Consider the following 18,736-nt stretch of genomic DNA (forward strand, 5'->3'; position numbering starts at 1 on the left):
AGTCTTAATTATGAGTATCCATTCAGTATGGGTGATTCCAGAAAACCTGGTGTTTAAGAGCTCATTATACAGAGTGCAGTTGCCTTGATAGATTTGAAGGCCTTTTTCAAATGATGATTCTCTCCTTTATTTCTGCTAATAAAGAGCTTTAAAAACACCCGGATGCACTGATCTATAAATTGCACAACTGCACTATAAATCCTACAAACTAAAGTCACCCCTACCTCTCAGTGGCAGAACTCTTGACTGGTAACTGACATCACGGAGGTTCCAGGCTTAAAACTCGACAGAGAAGCCAGGACTTCTCTCAGCTGCTAGAGAGTAGGTTAGGGAAGATGTGGCGACTTGTTGAACAAGTGGCACATGGTAAACAGTCCATATTGTGACTGTGGTCACCCAGCTCGACCTTTTGCTCACATGTAGGCCCTCCAGATTGCAAAAGCCCTACGTATGGATGCTTATACATAGAAACAAGTTGACTTACAGATTTTCAACTTTACAAAATTTTTCCAATTAATTTTTAAATGATTTTTGAAAGAAGTTAAACTTTCCTAATTATATGGCAGAGTTTCACAGGTGAGTATGAGGTGAGTCAAGTAATCTGGAGTTGGCCAGTGTGGTTGGAGCTATAGGCAGAGGTGATATTTTTGGAAGGAATTAGTGGCTTTTTGATGGTGTCTATGGGATGGATTTGCCTGCTGCTGCAGGGCTATTGGGTGTCTGTTTGGGATTGTGGGGTATTTCCCTGGGTATTTGGGAGACTGGAAGGACAGATAGAGATAAATCTGTTGTCTACTCCAGGGCTACAGGTATCTTCTGCTGGGTGGGAATGAATGGAGCATGTGTACCTTCTCTCTTCTCCTCCCCCCCCCCCCCCCCCACCTCACCCCATCCTCCAATCAGGGCAGCAGTTTATATCATCTACAATACACCCAGACAGCACCTACTAAACCATGACCTCTGTCAGGCAGAAGGACAAGGGCGTCAAAAGCAGACATCCCATCTCTCCAGGAAGTTCCGGGAATCTTCCACATAGTAATAATTGCTCCCTGATGCAAATTATATACAATGTCCCAGAAATTGATTTTTTTGAGAGCGAGTGTGAGAGAGAGAGCAAGAGAGCGAGCGCAAGAGCAAGAAAGCAAGCGTGAGAGAGTGAGCGTGAGTGAGAGCGAGAGACAGTGAGAGAGAGAGCGAGAAAGCAAGCGTGAGAGCGAGAGCGACCACAAGAGAGAGCGCGAGAGTGAGAGAGAGAGAGAGAGAGAGCGAGAGCAAGAAAGCAAGTGCAAGTGAGAGTGACCACGAGTGAGAGAGCGAGAGCAAGAGCAAGAGCGAGAGAGTTCCAGAAAAAGTCAGAGTGGCAGAGTGTTCCAAAAAAAATATAAAACATACGTCACCCCAGACTACACTAAAGTGTACCCCTGCCTAATAGGGGTCAAAAACAATGACAGTGTTGCTCGCTGCACTGTTTGCAACAGTGACTTTTCTGTTGCCCATGGTGGGTTAAGACTGTAAAAGACATGTTGAGGTGAGTTTAACAGGTGTCATTCGTTCATTAGCATAGCGAACATTATTTAAACTAGCTGGCTAGCTGCTAAGGAGCTACTCTATTGCAGGCATCCCACCTCTCCTGGAAGTTCCGGGAGTCTCCTGCAAATCGATGGTGCTACCTCCCTGAAATGAGTTTTTGCAGGGTGGGATGTCTGCAAAAACATGGAACCAACACCACTGTTGCCCTCCAAACCAGACGTCTTTTGTTTAATGAAGTATTGCAGGTCTGAAATATTGTTTTTCTTTCCAAAGATGCTGCTTGACCTATTGATATTTTCCAGCACTTTCTGTTTCAATTGTAATCTGTTCTTTAACTGCTTTTTCTAAAGGAACAAATGCGTGGTCCTTTAATGGGTCCCTATAAACCTAATGTTCATGGACTACAGCAATGTGTACTTTGTCATATGAAATTCTTCATCCAGACATGATATACCAATGTCAAACAGTGAAAGGAGAGTCACATAACAGTATGAAACAATGCAGACAGACCTTTGAAACATTGAACGAGAGCTCACTCAACTGGGGACTTCATTCTGCATTCTTGCACCTGAATGTATGCTGGATCCTTTTCTCCAAATGTAGTGGCAGAATAATAAAATGAAAGTTTACCTTGGATCACCATATTCTGCCTCCTTCGCTGGTGTTTGGTCTCAAATGCACAGACTAATCAAAGGGAATGTATCATGATCTATTAATAATTCTTGCACTTTTACAACTTAGAATGGAAGTGACCACAGTGCTTTCTTGTCCATTGTTGCTAACATAATGACATTAAAATCAAAGTAAGGGTGGGCTACTAAATGATGGTAAGGAATAATATTTAAAGCTTAAGCAGCCTAATTAGGGAACAATTCCTCAGCCTGTTTTTCTTACAAATATTCGGAACTTAAACTAGCAAAGGTTCTTCTGGCTGCAGTCTCTGCATTTGATCACAGTTGAGTACTGCCTTTCTGTTCAAGCAGAGACCAGGAAATCCTGCCTGAGACAAACAAAATTTGTCTGGACATCAAATAAATTAAATGGGTTGTGGTCAGAATTCCATTTCCAGCTTAAGTTGCACCTTGGTTTTCCCATAACACAGACTGCTGGCCTTTATAGGTGATTTGATATGTCACCTGACCTGCTGGCCTTTATGGGTAATTTGATATACACCGTTGTCAGAATACCATACTTTGAATGAGACATTAATAACACAACTCACTCCCTCAGTGCAGGATTGCTCTGGATTACTTTCATCAGCTCATGGCTGTCAGTGATTGTTAATGTAAAACCTTAGGAGGCTAAGAAAATTTGGCATGTCCTCTTTTACCTTCACCAATTTTTTTTCAATGACCATAGAAAGCATCCTATCTGTTGTACCATGGCTTGATGTGGCAATTGCTGTCCCCGTAACCACAAGTTGTGGGCACAGCTCAGCATATGGAAATTAGCCTCCCCTCCATGGACTCTTTCTACAATTCTTGCTGCCTCACTGAAGCAGTCAGTGTAATCAAAGACCCCAACCACACAGGGCATTCTCTTCTCCTTGCTCCCACCAGGCAGAAGATAAAAAGGCTTGAAAGCATTTAGCCCCAGGCTCAAGGACAGCTTCTGTCCCACCATTATAAGAATGTTCCCCTAGTACTATAAGGTCAGACATTTGACCTCAAAATCTGCCTCATTTTGATGTACCTTATTGTCTACGTCCACTGCATTTTCTCTGTAGCTCCTCATCAGAATCTGAATCAGGTTTAATATCACTGGTATATGTCATGATTTTTTGCTAACTTTGCGGCAGCAGTACAATGCAATACATGATAAATGAAGAAAAAAGTGAATTACAGTGAGTATATATGTATATTAAATAGTTAAAGTAAGTAGTGCAAAAACAGAAATATAAAAAAGTAGTGTGGTAGTGTTCATGGTTTAGTGTTCATTTAGAAATCGGATGGCAGAAGGGAAGAAGCTGTTCCTGAATCGCTGAGTGTGTGCCTTCAGGCTTCTGTACCTCCTTTCTGATGGTAATAATGAGAAGAGGGCATGTCCTGGATGATAGGGGTCATTAATGATGGATGCCGCCTTTCTGAGGCACTATTCCTTGAAGGTGTCTTGAATACAAGTAGGCTAGTACCCATGATGGAGCTGACTAATTTTACAGCCCTCTATAGCTTCTTTCTATCCTGTGCGGTAGTTCACCACCCCCATACCAGATGATGACGTAGCCATGGTACATCTGTGGAAGTTTCTGAGTGTCTTAGGTAACAAACCAAATCTCCTCAAACTCCTAATGAAATAAAGCCGCGGTCTTGCCTTCTTTATAGCTGCATTGATATGTTGGGACCAGATTAGATCCTCAGAGCTATTGACACCCAGGCACTGAAATTGCTCACTCTCTCCACTTCTCATCCCTCTATGAGGATTGGTTCGTATTCCCTAGTTTTACCCTTTGTGAAGTCCATGATCATCTCTTTGGTCTTACTAACATTGAGTGCAAGGTTGTTGCTGTGACGCCACTCAACTAGCTGGCATATCTCACTCCTGTATGTCCTTGAGGATCCAGTTGCAGAGGAGATACAGAGGCCCAGGTACTGTAACTTTTCCATCAGGACTGTAGGAATGATGGTGTTAAACACTGAACTATAGTCAACGAACAGCATCCTGACCTAGGTATTTGTATTGTCCAGGTCCATGTGGAGAACCATTGAGACCGTGTCTGCCTTAGACCTATTGTGGTGATGGGCAAATTGCAGTGGGTCCAGGTCCTTGCTGAAGCAGGAGTTGATTCTAGCCATGACAAACCTCTTCATTCTGCATCCTATTATTGTTTTTACCATGTACTACTTCAATGCACTATTGTATGAACTGATCTGTTTGGATGATATACAAGATAAGTTTTTAACTATCTTAGTACATGTAACAATAATAAACCAATTTATCACTGCATAGCTTCAGTGAGGCTGGAGTTTTATATATTGCAGCAATAATCCTGAGCACAGCTGAAATGGTCAGTGAGTTCTTCTAGTGCCCTAACCAACATTCATCTCTCAACTGACATAACTACATATTGATTTCTGTTTTGGTACATCTTTGCCTACATTACAAAGTTCTTTGAAGAAATCAGTGGGCTAACAAAGCACATTTTTATTTCTGAGGGTAAAATATTGTTACAGAAATGTAAGGGGCTGCACAAATTTTAGGTCATTTCAGCATGCATATATGTATTTCTTTTCATGTAGGGGGCGTTGTGTAAGTACCTGAGTCTTCACAGCAGTGACTGGGTTGGCTCCTGCCGAATAGCACACAGCATCACCAGAGGCCTCGCCTACCTTCACACAGAATTACTACGACCTGGTAAGCAATAGTGGAGGTATACAGACCTCCTTTTTTTGCTATCATGATGCTAGTATTAAGACTTGGCTTGTGTTTAGGATTTGACATTTTCTGTTTATTTTGTTGTCTTGCTTGTGTATTAAGTTTACTGCCAAGATGGTATTTGTAAAATCTGATGTGTAATGTTATTATATGTACTAGTGATATTGAGACTTAGTTTGCAACTGGCTCGCATTTTCTCACTATATTACCAAAACCTCTGACTGAAACACTGATCTTCTAAAGCCAATGATGCCTGATCTATAGGGGCCACCTATCCAGTTTTGTTGTTAGAGTTTCAATTTCCAGGCCTAGTTATTTACAGAAGACAAAGCTAAGCACCTTTTTTCCAGTCAAAGACACATTTTAAAAAAATATGATAGTTCACTTGGAGAAATAGTGGCATGATTGCATGTGCACAAGAACCAGTGTTGTGCAGTTCATGTGCAAGGAAGCCTATTTCACGTAAGATGTGTTTACTCAGATATGCTTATGCTTATGTGAAGAGTCCCTTAAGCATTTGAGGAAATCAGAAATAATCAAACAAGACTGCTCTTTTCTCAAATCTTTTCACCATCTTTCTTGCCACAGTGTGCCAATTCACTTCCACTAAACTTCCTGTGGGAGTAGAGCTAACCTTTAGAAATAATCAAGTACTGTTCAACCTACAGTGTCAACACTCCAAAATCAAGGCCATCTTAACATTGACAGCTGAGCTGTAGTATCAAGTTCAAGTTCATTGTCATTCAACAATACACACGTACACTGCCAAATGAAACAACATTCCTCCAGACCAAGGTACACAACACAGTACATATAACTCACACATAATACATAAGGTAATATTACCACAAATAAATTAACAAATAATAAGGGGCATTTACAACACAAATTAAAAAGTAAACAGTATAACACCACTGGCACTTCATATGTGATGACACTTGGGTGGTGACAGGGAGTTGCCATTCCTAGCAGTCCTTGTCTAAATGCTGCGGTACGTCCTGCCTGATAGTAGGGGGTCAAAGAGATTGTTGATGAATGGGAGGTCTCTCTGACAGTGCTAAGAGCCCTGCGTATGCAGCGCTCCTGATAAATATCCTGAATGGGTGGACGAGAGACCTCAGTGATCCTCTCAGGAGTCCTCAAAAACCTTTGTAGGGACTTGCAGTCAGATGCCTTGTAATTCCTACATCAGGCAATGATGCAGCTTGTCAGGACACTTCCAATGATGGACAGCATTTGTGTGCGTGTTTGTGCTTGCCTGGAGGTGAAGGTCCATGAAAGAAGCATTTATGAGGATGGTCTTTAATTCAAAACCTGCAAGGCAGAGCTTCTCTAACACCTGTTCCCTGCTGCTTCAACACCCTTCTCTACCACACTTTCTGCTGATAATAAAGGTTAATGGTGAAATCCTGGATAACATTAATCACATCCCATATCTCACAAGCCACCTATTAGTGAAAGCCGATTGTTGAGGAAAAGGATATTTGATGATCAAGAGCTCAGACTTAGCCCTAAACTCATGATCCACTGGGCAGCAGTGATCCCATATGGTTCAGAGACTTTGGATTACCTTCAGCCATCATCTAAACCTATTGGAAAAATACGATCAATGCTGTCGATGTAAAATCCTCCAAAATTCACTAAAAGTAAAAGTGAACCAATGTCAACATCCCTTCCTAGGCCAACATCTCCAGCAGTGACACCTTAGTCTCTCTCTCTCTCTCTGGCTATCCATCCCATAGGATAATGATGGTTCCTCTCAGTCATTTTAAAGGAACAGCGTGTGCATGAGTGGATTTTAGGTGAGTAGGGGGTTGCACAGGTCCAGACCCACCCTCTCGACATCCCCTCCCGGATCCAGTGGCATAGTGGGGTCCAAGAGAGCTGGGGGGAGTTCTGTTGCAGTGAATGTCCAGACCAAGCTTCGACGCAAGGGATGCCCTTTCCGTGCCTCACGGCATGTGTTTGTTAGATGGCCGTTGACCCTGCGAGAGGGTTCATCCGCCCTTTGATAGGTCTTGTTTTTTGTCCTGCAGGGTGTCTAGCCACCCTCCTCACCAGGCAAGCCTGGTGGGGAAGCCGGTTTAGTCACCGACCACCCGACCATGCGACAGGTAGTACTGGGTTGCATGGTACCAGTAGCACTCAGCCAAGTGACCTGACCTGCACCTGACACCTCAGTAGATCTCAGTTGGCTATATTGGGCAGGGCACGTCATTTACATGCCTTACACCAGACTTCTGAAACTGACACTGTTTTCTAAGCTGTATCATGAAAGGAGATTACCAGGTTGACAGAGAAAAGGATTCACAAATGTGATTGATGCATCCTTAAATAAATGAAATATCTCCTCAAGCCTTTTGGGAACCTATGACCTATGAATCAGAAGGAGCATTCAAAATGGTACTGAAAATCTCAAGGCCATGCAGGCGGAGTGCGCAAAAGCATTGACCAAAGATACATTTGATCCACATAAACAAGCTATCTCATCTGTCATGTCTTGCCCCATTTGTGGAAGAGTCTAAAATTCTCACATTGGCCTCAATAACTACCACGGAACCCTCAAAACTGGAGTGGAAGTGAGTTATCTTTATTCTTAAAGGACAGCTAAAATGAAGAAGAATCAGAAATCAGAGGCATGAAGTCAGTAAAACTTATGCATAACAACTTTTTTGAATGTTCCTAATCTTTTTTTGGGCAGGAAGATTTAGATCTTATATGAGGAAAGAGAACTTACTGTCTTCTATTCTCTTAATGCTTACTTTTGCTTAATGAACGGAGATGAAGATGATCAAAGAAATTGTGCTAAGAGTTTATAAAGCACAAGTTAGGCCACTAAGTACTGTTTGCAGTCCTGATCACATTACAGGAAGGATATGATGTTGCAAGAGAAGCTGCAGAAAACATGTCTTTGCCACGTTTAGATCTGTGGATCTAGAATAAGGTTACTAACTCAGGATCCAGTGATGAACTGTGATCCATGAACTGTTCCTCTATTTGGAGAATGCCAATGTTGATGATGACGATGATGCCAAAACTGAGAAATGTATCACAGTCGGGAACAGATTAAGTCGAAACCAGGTTTAAAAGAAGATTTAATAGAGATAAATAAAATTGAGATGGGCCTAGACTGGCTAGCCCAAACCTTTTTTTTTACCTTATAATGCCTTTAAATAATGTTCCTTATTTAAAATGGTTGTTAGATGTATCAAAAGAGAGTTGAGAGTTTTATTTCCACACAAAGGACAACTTTTCTACAGATGTTCTAAGGTCTGTTCTTGTTAGAGGAAGAGGCTGGGGGTTGCAGGTAGCAAGGTTTTCAATCCCCTCAATGATATTAAATAAAGAATGATGAGCTTAGGTAATTTTGGACAGTGACTGGAGACGGATGCAAGTATTGTGTGGTTACAAGAGAAGAAGGCACAGTATCTAGGAAAACCTGCAACGGGCATGCATTCTTACACTGAGAAATTTTTGGTGTTTCCAGATCAATACAAGGCAGCTATTACACACAGAGATCTCAACAGCAGGAACGTGCTAGTGAAGAACGATGGAACGTGTGCCATCAGTGACTTTGGCCTTTCAATGAAACTGACTGGCAATAGATTGGTTCGACCAGGAGAAGAGGACACTGCAGCCATCAGTGAGGTGAGCAGTAAAAGGGTGGTATATAATTGCAAACACGAGGAAATCTGCGGATGCTGGAATTTCAAGCAACACACACAAAAAATGCTGGTGAACGCAGCAGGCCGGGCAGCATTTATAGAAAGGGGTATAGTCGACGTTTCGGGCCGAGACCCTTCGTCAGGACGAACTGAAAGAAGAGATAGTAAGAGATTTGAAAGTGGGAGAGGGAGGGGGAGATCGGAAATGATAGGAGAAGACAGGAGGGGGTGTGATGGAGCTAAGAGCTGGAAAGTTGATTGGCAAAAGGGATTCGAGACTGGAGAAGGGAGAGGATCATGGGACGGGAGGCCTAGTGAGAGAGAAAGGGGGAGGGAAGCTCAGAGAATGGGCAAGGAGTATAGTGAGAGGGACAGAGGGAGAAAAAAGAGAGAGAGCGAGAGAAATGAATGAATGAATAAATTAAATAAATAAATAACAGATGGAGTACGAAGGGGAGGTGGGGCATTAGCGGAAGTTAGAGAAGTCGATGTTCATGCCATCAGGTTGGAGACTACCCAGATGGAATATAAGGTGGTGTTCCTCCAACCTGAGTGTGGCTTCATCTTGACAGTAGAGGAGGCTGGATAGACATATCAGAATGGGAATGGGATGTGGAATTAAAATGTGTGGCCACTGGGAGATCCTGCTTTCTCTGGCGGACAGAGCGTAGGTGTTCAGCAAAATGGTCTCCCAGCCTGCGTCGGGTCTTGCCAATATATAGAAGGCGGCATCGGGAGCACCGGACGCAGTATATCACCCCAACCGACTCACAGGTGAAGTATCGCCTCACCTGGAAGGATCTCACCACTAAGCACATCTCCCCCCCCGCTTTCCGCAGGGATCGCTCCCTACACGACTCCCTTGTCCACTCATCCCCCCTATCCCTTCCCACTGATCTCCCTCCCGGCACTTATCCTTGTAAGCGGAACAAGTGCTACACGTGCCCCTACACTTCCTCCCTCACCGCCATTCAGGGCCCCCAGACAGTCCTTTCAGGTGGGGCAACACTTCACCTGTGAGTCGGCTGGGGTGATATACTGCGTCCGGTGCTCCCGATGTGGCCTTTTATATATTGGTGAGACCCGACGCAGACTGGGAGACCGCTTTGCTGAACATCTACGCTCTGTCTGCCAGAGAAAGCAGGATCTCCCAGTGGCCACACATTTTAATTCCACATCCCATTCCCATTCTCACATGTCTATCCACGGCCTCCTCTACTGTAAAGATGAAGCCACACTCAGGTTGGAGGAACAACCCCTTATATTCCGTCTGGGTAGCCTCCAACCTGATGCATGAACATTGACTTCTCTAACTTCCGTTAATGCCCCACCTCCCCTTTGTACCCCATCCGTTATTTATTTATTATTTCTCTCTCTCTTTTTTCTCCCTCTGTCCCTCTCACTATACTCCTTGCCCATCCTCTGGGCTTCCCTCCCCCTTTCTTTCTCCCTAGGCCTCCTGTCCCATGATCCTCTCCCTTCTCCAGCCTCATATCCCTTTTGCCAATCAACTTTCCAGCTCTTAGCTCCATCCCTCCCCCTCCTGTCTTCTTCTATCATTTTGGATCTCCCCCTCCCCCTCCCACTTTCAAATCTCTTACTATCTCTTCTTTCAGTTAGTCCTGCTGAAGGGTCTCGGCCGGAAACGTGGACTGTACCTCTTCCTATAGATGCTGCCCAGCCTGCTGCATTCACCAGCATTTTTTGTGTGTGATGTATAATTGCAATTTTTCTTTTTGGTTTACAACACAAGAGGGCAGCATTATCAAGAATAAAGAATATTATTCTAATATGTACATGGGGCTGGGTGTGAACAATTATTAATGGTTTGTGTGTACTATTCTGTGTTTGTATAGAGCAATGATATTAGTCTGCCGCTATTTAATGGCAGTGAGACAGCGTTGACCACACGTTTTAGTCAGCTGCATTGCTGTGGAGCTGGAATCTCAATGCACTGTAAATGACAGAAAACTAGAAAGCCAGGAGATACTCAGCGGAAAATTAGTTCTATGATAGGAGAAAGAGAAACTGTTAATACTTCAGATTCAAGAGGTTTCAGACCTGGGAACATGAAGAAAACAAGATATTTTAAGCTGTAGAAAGGGTTGTGGGTTGGGGGTGAGGGGAGAAGTGGCAAGTGGAATCACCAAAGGGAAAAACTCCAATAGTGAGAGACCAGAATTGCTCAGGTGTTTCCAATGTTTACAAAGCCATCTGGTTACTAGATTAATGAGAACAGTTAGAGCAGTGATTCTCAACCTGGGGTCCACGGATCCCTTGGTTAATGGTTAAGGGTTCATTGCATAAAAATGGTTGGGAACTCATGGGTTAGAGAGACAGAAAACAAAACATCACATTAAAGCTATGAAATGTAGGATTAAGTAGTCACTGAAACTGAAACCAAAGGAGAATAAAGGCATAGGCTACTCAATCTCTCAACATTTGACAAATCTGCTATCCAGGAACCCAGAATTATATACAACACACCAGGTGTGGCCTCTTCAAGACCATGTGTAATTGTGATTCCAAGCTTATGAATACCCAAAATACATATGTATGGCCATATATATGAGTGAATATTTGGATGACAGGTTCATTCCTGGCTTGCACAGTGTTCGGGTTATGAACGGCTCATGGGGACAGAATCCTTCCGTAATCTGGCGATGACCTATAGTCATCATAAACCTTGAACAGTTCCCAAATGGTTGGTCCTTATTGAAAGAAGTTTCAGCTACTTTACAAAATTGAAGATGATTTACTACCCTTGAGAAGACCACAACTGGTGTATTGTGTGCAATTTTGATCTTCTTACTAAAGAATGTAATATTTGTTCTAAGGGAGTTCATTACGTTCTCCAGATTGGTTGCTGGGGTGGCAGGTCAATCATATGGTAGGAGTTTGAGTAGACAATTCCTCATTTCTGTAGAGTTTTGAAGAATGAAAGGTGATCTCATTGAAACATTTAAAATAATTAGCTCAATGTGAGAGAATGTTCTCTTTAGATGAGTGTGTAACTAGGAATCACAATCTCAAAATAAAGGAGAGTTTATTTCTGAGTGTAATGAAGCAAACTTGCTATCCTTTGAAGGTGATGTAACTTTGCAGTTCTTCACTCCAAGGAGCTGTGGAAGTCTGGTCATTGATGGCATTTAATGGTTCTGTAGATTTTTTGCTTGATAGGGGAATCAAGTGTAATGGGGATAGGGCAGGAAAATGGTTCTGAGGTAAACAATCAACTATGATCTAGTTGAATGGTAGATCAGGTTGTGACGAGAGATGGTTAGGACCTAAGTGCTAGAGATTCTGAGACTAGAATTGAGACACTATACAAGACTGAAATGAAGACAGGGCTCTAAACTAGATGGTGGATGAGAATTCAATGTTGAGCTGATGATTAAAATACTGTATCACTATTACGGTGATTACAAAGGGAACTACAGAGACATGTTTTGAGGAGTTGGCCAGAATTGATTGGAGAAGAATAGTGGCAGGGATGATGGCAGAGCAGCAATGGCTGGAATTTCTGGAAGCAATTCGGAAGGCACAGGATATATACATTCCAAAGAGGAAGAAGTAATCTAAAAAAAATGATGCAACCTTGGGTAACAAGAGAAGTCAAAGCCACCATAAAAGCCAAAGAGAGGGCATATAATAGAGCAAAGATTAGTGGGAAGTCAGAGGATTGGGAAGCTTTCAAACACCCACAGAAGGCAACAGAGAAAGAGAGGTGTCCTGTACCCATGTATTGATTATCCAGGCTGAATCGCATAATGGCCAAAAATTGTTACCCCCTTCCACTCATGAACACTGCCAAGAATTCTTGAACTGTGTGATCCTTGAAATTTTCATTAGAGGATCAAATGAGGCATGGAGAAAATAGAACTGCAGACCTAGACAACTTCAACAAAGCCTATATTGGTGCAGTTGAAGAGAGAAGTCCAAAGTATATGGTGGTGCAGGGCATTGTATAGAATTAAAGATGCAGTGAGAGCAATGGTTCTAAGAATAACTTGGTGCATATATGGCCTGGCTGAGAATAACGTCTGATCTAACAGCAATGTCACAATTATTACAGGCTTTTCTTCTCTCTGGTTAATTTGTAAAGGAAAGCAAAGGTTTGTGTTGCTTGAACAACAGGAATTCTGCAGATGCTGGAAATTCAAACAACACACATCAAAGTTGCTGGTGAACGCAGCAGGCCAGGCAGCATCTCTAGGAAGAGGTACAGTCGACGTTTCAGGCCGAGACCCTTTGTCAGGACTAACTGAAGGAAGAGTTAGTAAGAGATTTGAAAGTGGGAGGGGGAGGGGGAGATCCAAAATGATAGGAAAAGACAGGAGGGGGAGGGATGGAGCCAAGAGCACCATTCTCTGGTTCCCCCCCCCCCCCATTGTCTTTCTCCCTGGGCCTCCTGTCCCATGATCCTCTCATATCCGCTTTGCCAATCACCTGTCCAGCTCTTGGCTCCATCCCTTCCCCTCCTGTCTTCTCCTATCATTTTGGATCTCCCCCTCCCGCTCCCACTTTCAAATTTCTTACTAACTCTTCCTTCAGTTAGTCCTGACGAAGGGTCTCGGCCTGAAACGTTGACTGTACCTCTTCCTAGAGATGCTGCCTGGCCTGCTGCGTTCACCAGCAACTTTGGTTTGTGTTCCTTGGGAGTGTTTAATAAATATTTTTATTGTTGGAGCATTAGAAAATTGTACACATCAAGTTCCCACAATTGAAAACACATCTCAAACCATGGCAGTGCTTATTTTGTGGCTTTTCGCTGCTTGGCACTGAAATACATCCTCCTTGAAATGGAAATACAGGGACTGAAATTCTAGGCAACAGTGTCCCATCAGATTATCCCAAATGGTGCAGGCATTAAGTTGATCAGAGAAATGCTGGATGCTAGATTCAATCAGTGTTTATAGTGTGAAGTGGTAAAAAAAAATTAAGTAAATTTCCTTTTCCTTTGATGATGCCTCCATCTCCATTATCTCCTCCACAGGTTGGCACAGTCCGTTACATGGCTCCTGAGGTATTGGAGGGAGCAGTAAATCTACGGGACTGCGCCTCTGCTCTCAAGCAGGTGGATATGTATGCGCTCGGCCTTATCTACTGGGAAATATTCATGAAGTGTTCAGATCTTTTCCCAGGTAAAAAATTAGGCTTCATTTATATGGCAGCCTTAACATAGCAAAATATCCAAGATAGTTGGTAGGAATGTTATTAGAGAACATCATTATTCTACTCCATCACTGTAATGGAAGAACTTCCAAGGGTGTTCTGGGAACTCACTCAAATATATTCCATTAACATAACATGGCTGACCAGGAATAGAAGGAAAGTCAGACAAAAGAGTCACCTTGTTCTCTTCTGACTAGAATTTCATGTAGATGGTCCTTTCCTGGGGTAACAATTTGGGTAAAGGGTCTATTGGAAAGATTAGTCTTATTTGTGTCAGTCCCTGGAATGAATTTTTTAGCCTATTTATGACCCTTGTAAACCAAGGGTCTGAAAGCTAAAAATGATGTCCAGTTGCTATAATGGGGCCTCAGGGACAGGAGTGTGAGTATGTTACGGAATGAGATCATTTTCTGGTACCTTCCTAATTGGGGAAGATGAGAAACTCCTAATAGTTCTAATAATCCTATATAATACTCCCAATCAGAAGCGTCCAATATGATCTTGTCTTTTTCATGATTAGGAGAAGCAGTGCCTGACTATCAAATGGCCTTTCAGGCTGAGGTGGGAAACCACCCCAGCTTTGAGGATATGCAACATTTGGTCTCTAGGGAGAAGCAGCGACCCAAGTTTCCTGAAGCCTGGAAAGAGAACAGCCTGGTAAGCAAACAGGATTTCTTGTGCTTTTCCTTTAGCTGCCTAATAGCTGGTAGAAAGTCTTTCCTGCTTATAAAACAATGAGGATCATAAGCTCATTGCATTACCTGTTGGCTGCCCTTCTCTACTATTCTTAGTTCAATTCCAGGATTGTTTCTAGACACAGTGTTGGAAAAAACTCGTCATATCAGGCAACACCTTTGGAAAGATTAAGATGGACTGTAAATTGGCAAGGGAGAACAGAGCTAAAGGGAAGTTTCCTGAGAGTGGAAAGCATGAGATATTAAGTGACAAAAGGGATTCTAGTGCAAAATGGGAGAGAAGGTAATGATATAAGGATAAAAACACTGTTAGCGAAGAGTTAGAAAATGGCTTAATTACAGTATTGTCATGTGTACTTACAGTATGTACATGTATGTGTACACATGAGCCCAGTAGCTCTGGCATCCATCATTATGAAGTGTTTTAAGAGGCTGGTTTTGACACACTCCAGCCTCCTAGGCAACCTTTAACAATTGCAATCCACCTACCATTGAAACAGATCTACAGCAGACAGCATCTCCCTAGTCCTACACTCGTCTCTGAAGCATCTGCACAGTTAAGACCTGTGTTACACTGTTGTTTATTGACTACAACTTTGCCTTCAATACTATAATATCATTCAAACATCACCAAACTCCAAGACCTGGGAATTAACACCTCACTCTGAAACTGGATTCTTGACTTACTAATCAACAGGCTGCAGTCAATAAGGATAGGCAGCAGCACCTCTGCTGTGATTATTCTCAACACTGGTGCTCCTCAAGGCTGGGTCCTCAGCCCTCTACCCTACTCAATATGCACTTATGACTGTGTGGCCAGATTCTGCTTTAACTCCATCTACAAGTTTGCAGATAATTACAAAATTGTGTATCATATCTCAAATAACAACGAGATAGAGTATAAGAAGGAGATGGAGAGTGTAATAGCATCGTATCATGACAACAATGTTTCCCTCAATATCAGCAAGACAAAAGAGCTGGTCATTGACATCAGGAAGGGGGGTGGTGTACATGTTTCTGACTACATCAACAGTGCTGAGGTCAAGATGGTTAAGAGCTTCAAGTTCCTGGGAGTAAACATCACCAATAGCCTGTCCTGGTCCAAACACATAGATGCCATTCCAAGAAAGTTCACCAATGCCTCTACTTCCTCAGGAGGCTAAAGAAATTGACCCTTTTCAACTTTATCTGAGGCCCTCTGCTGGTTGGGGTCGACCATGTGTCTTTGGTGTCTACATGACATGCAAGCCAGTCCAATAGGATATGGAGAGCAAGCAGATGCCCCTGCAGCAGGCTCCCCCTCTCCACGCAGCCGATGAGTCCAAAGGAATGGCAGAGGCTAATAGAGTTTGGCACCCGCAGCTTTGCAGGAGTTGCCAGTCAGCGTTGAATTGAATTCAACGTAGGACTGCTTTAGAGACTTCAGCTCCAGCTTTTTCCTTGGGGTTTAGCGGCAGGCAGCAGATGTTTGAGATCAGAGTTTTCTTCTCCGAGATGAGCTGCCAACCATGGCTGATGAGCCCCATCTGCCTGAAGAGACTGTTTTTACCTTTGTCCCTTCTCCTGTCAATAGAAATGGCTCCACTGGGCTTAGTAGCTAAGCTGCATGTGAAGGCCAGGAGCTAGACTTGGTTGTCAAAGGCTATTTGAGATGCACTCCGTGGGGTCATTTAATAGGTAATGGGAGCTTATCCCCACTGCCCCCCTCCCCCCGGCTATGACAACCTTACTTCTATCTATGTGTCATAGAAAGCATCTAATCTGAATGCATCATAACTTAGGATGGCAACTCCTCTGTGGACGAAGCTCAACATATCTTAAAAACCAGCCTCTTTTCCATGTACTCTGTCTATACTTCTCACTGCCTCAGTAAAGCAGCCAGTATAATCAAAAACCTCACCCTCTCTGGACATTCTCATCTCTCCCCTCTTCCAATGGCCACCAGGCTCAAGGACAGCTTCTACCCTGTTGTTATAAGATTGTTGAATGCTTCCCTATAATAAGATGGACTCTCGACCTCATAATCCCCCTTATTTTGCACTTTATTGTCTACCTGCAGTGCCTTTTCTCTGTAGCTGTTGAACTTTGTCCTGTACTCTGCTATTGTTATAACTTCTACTACCTCGATGCACTGTTGTAATGAAGTGATCTGTATGAATGGTATGTAAGACAAGCTTTTCACTGTACATCAGTACATGTGACAATAATAAACCAATTCCAGTTACTGAGGTACAGTCAAAAACTTGTCTTACATACTGTTCAAACAGATTAATTCACTACATATAAGTCTCAACAGAGTCCATGAAGGGGAGTTGGTTTCTGTGATGCACTGAGCTGTGTCCACAACAACAGCTTCTTGCGGCTACAGGCAGAGCAGTTGCCATACCAAGTCACATCAGTGATAAAATTGGTGAGGGTCAAAGGGGACATGCCAAATTTCTTTGTAAATGTAAATGAAAGAAGCAGAATTGTGATCTGAATTTCCAAAGGAAAATGTTAAAGATTCTGGAAATCAGAAATTAATAGAAATGCCTGGAAAGTTCTTAATCCTAAATTGTTGAATTGAATGTTAAGTAAGATGTAGGTTATAAGATGAAGTGTAGATTTTTGTCCTCGTTGTCTGTAGGACCTTGTCCTCAGGTGTATATTGAGCTATGTAGCTCAGGTTATTAAGAATCTTTATTTCCCCTTTATCTTCTTGGTCCATGTCTCTTACTTCACTCACAGTCCAAGATTGAGCACCTTCAGGCAAGGATGAGGGAGAAAAGGCTTTTTTGGGAATTACGCTATTCCTGGAAAACAGAATCATTTCTCTCATACACAGGCAGTGCGATCATTAAAGGAAACGATGGACGACTGTTGGGACCAGGATGCAGAGGCTCGTCTCACGGCCCAGTGTGCAGAAGAGAGAATGGCAGAGCTCATGGTGATGTGGGATCGAAACAAATCTGTGAGTCCCACAGTCAATCCCATGTCACAGTTTACCACAACGGCCATGCAGAATGAACGGTGAGTAACAAAAAGCAGTCGTAAGATCTCTGTGTCTTGCAGTAATATTTCTGTCGGTTTGCCTCTTGATTGAGACATAAATGTATTATTTCATTTTTCCATTTCCTCCTTCTTTTACCCCTATCTCATTTCTCTTTTGGCTCCCCATATATCCATCACCTAGTGATGTTGTTTTGTTTTATTTTCTGTCTCTTAGATAATTTACCTCCCATGTCATCTAAATACTACTGCACCTTATTGTCTTATTGCTACTCTAGGTTCAAATTATACTTGGATAGATCACCTCCTTATCCTTCCTATGTTCTCTTCCAACAAATGTGGGGGCTCGTGATGTCATTATCGTATAATTTGGGTAATTCAGTCAATTCTGCTAGTGTGCCAACCCCCACCCAGTCAAATATCCTGCCAGACTTCATCTTAGTCTTTATATTTTTGCTCCTTGTGCCATTTGTAAATTCATTGCTGTTCCTTTGATCTCATTTCCACTAATGCTGATCACACAATATTCCTTTCTGAGGTACAGTATAATGCTAACTAACAATGTAAAAGCTTCACACCTTATTTATTGACTTTGCTTTTGAATAATTTCTGCCTCAAAAATATCTCTTGTTTCAAATTAGTATTTGTCTCCATCATCTTCTCTCCAAACTTTTGAGGCCATGTCCATCTTAGCATGTAGCACAATGCTTTATACTGCCAGCTGTAAAATTGATCGGGGTTCAATTCCCATTGCTGTTGGTAAGGATTTTGTATGTTCTCCCCATGACTCTGTGGTTCTCTTCCAGCTGCTCCAAGTTATTCCCACATTAGAGTTAGTAAAGTTGGTGGGCATGCTATGTTGGCACCAGAAGCATGGTGAGACTTGCAGACTGCCTGCAGCACATGCTTGGATGTGTTAGCCGTAGATGCAAATGACAAATTGCGCAGTATGTTTCAAAGTACATGTGACAAATAAAGCTAATCTTTAATCTTTAAATCAGGCTTTCACTCTTCCATAGAGATTGAATGATCACAGCCAGAGTCACAACCGATTCAGAAATGGGGTCTCACATGCTGAGACAATTGTGTTCCACCATCAGTTGTCTTGTCTCTTCCTTTGAGAAATTCAAATTTCCTGAGTTAATCATTGGTACATTCAGAACTATTAGGGCAGGACAGTAGCAGCTAGTCCTCACATGACCAGAGACCTGAGTTAAAGCCTGACTTAGTACTTCTGTGAGTTCGCATTCTCCCTGTGATTCTGTGCTTTTCCCCAGCTCCTTCCACATCTTATGCTGGCAGATTAATTGC

At 42.7% G+C, this 18,736-nt stretch overlaps 1 protein-coding gene across 3 annotated transcripts in view; it reads left to right on the plus strand.

Moving 5' to 3' along the window:
* bmpr2b (bone morphogenetic protein receptor, type II b (serine/threonine kinase)) overlaps positions 1 to 18,736 on the plus strand; it is a 307,325-nt gene that overhangs the window by 276,534 nt on the left and 12,055 nt on the right. For all 3 annotated transcript variants that reach the window (XM_072261205.1, XM_072261206.1, XM_072261207.1), the window contains 5 exons: positions 4,767 to 4,881; positions 8,390 to 8,550; positions 13,564 to 13,711; positions 14,263 to 14,399; positions 17,262 to 17,446. In XM_072261205.1, coding sequence (XP_072117306.1) covers positions 4,767 to 4,881; positions 8,390 to 8,550; positions 13,564 to 13,711; positions 14,263 to 14,399; positions 17,262 to 17,446 — 746 coding nt within the window. The remainder of the gene's footprint in view (positions 1 to 4,766; positions 4,882 to 8,389; positions 8,551 to 13,563; positions 13,712 to 14,262; positions 14,400 to 17,261; positions 17,447 to 18,736) is intronic.

This window comes from Mobula birostris, chromosome 6 (genome assembly GCF_030028105.1).
Source record: "Mobula birostris isolate sMobBir1 chromosome 6, sMobBir1.hap1, whole genome shotgun sequence".
Lineage (NCBI taxonomy): Eukaryota > Metazoa > Chordata > Chondrichthyes > Myliobatiformes > Myliobatidae > Mobula > Mobula birostris.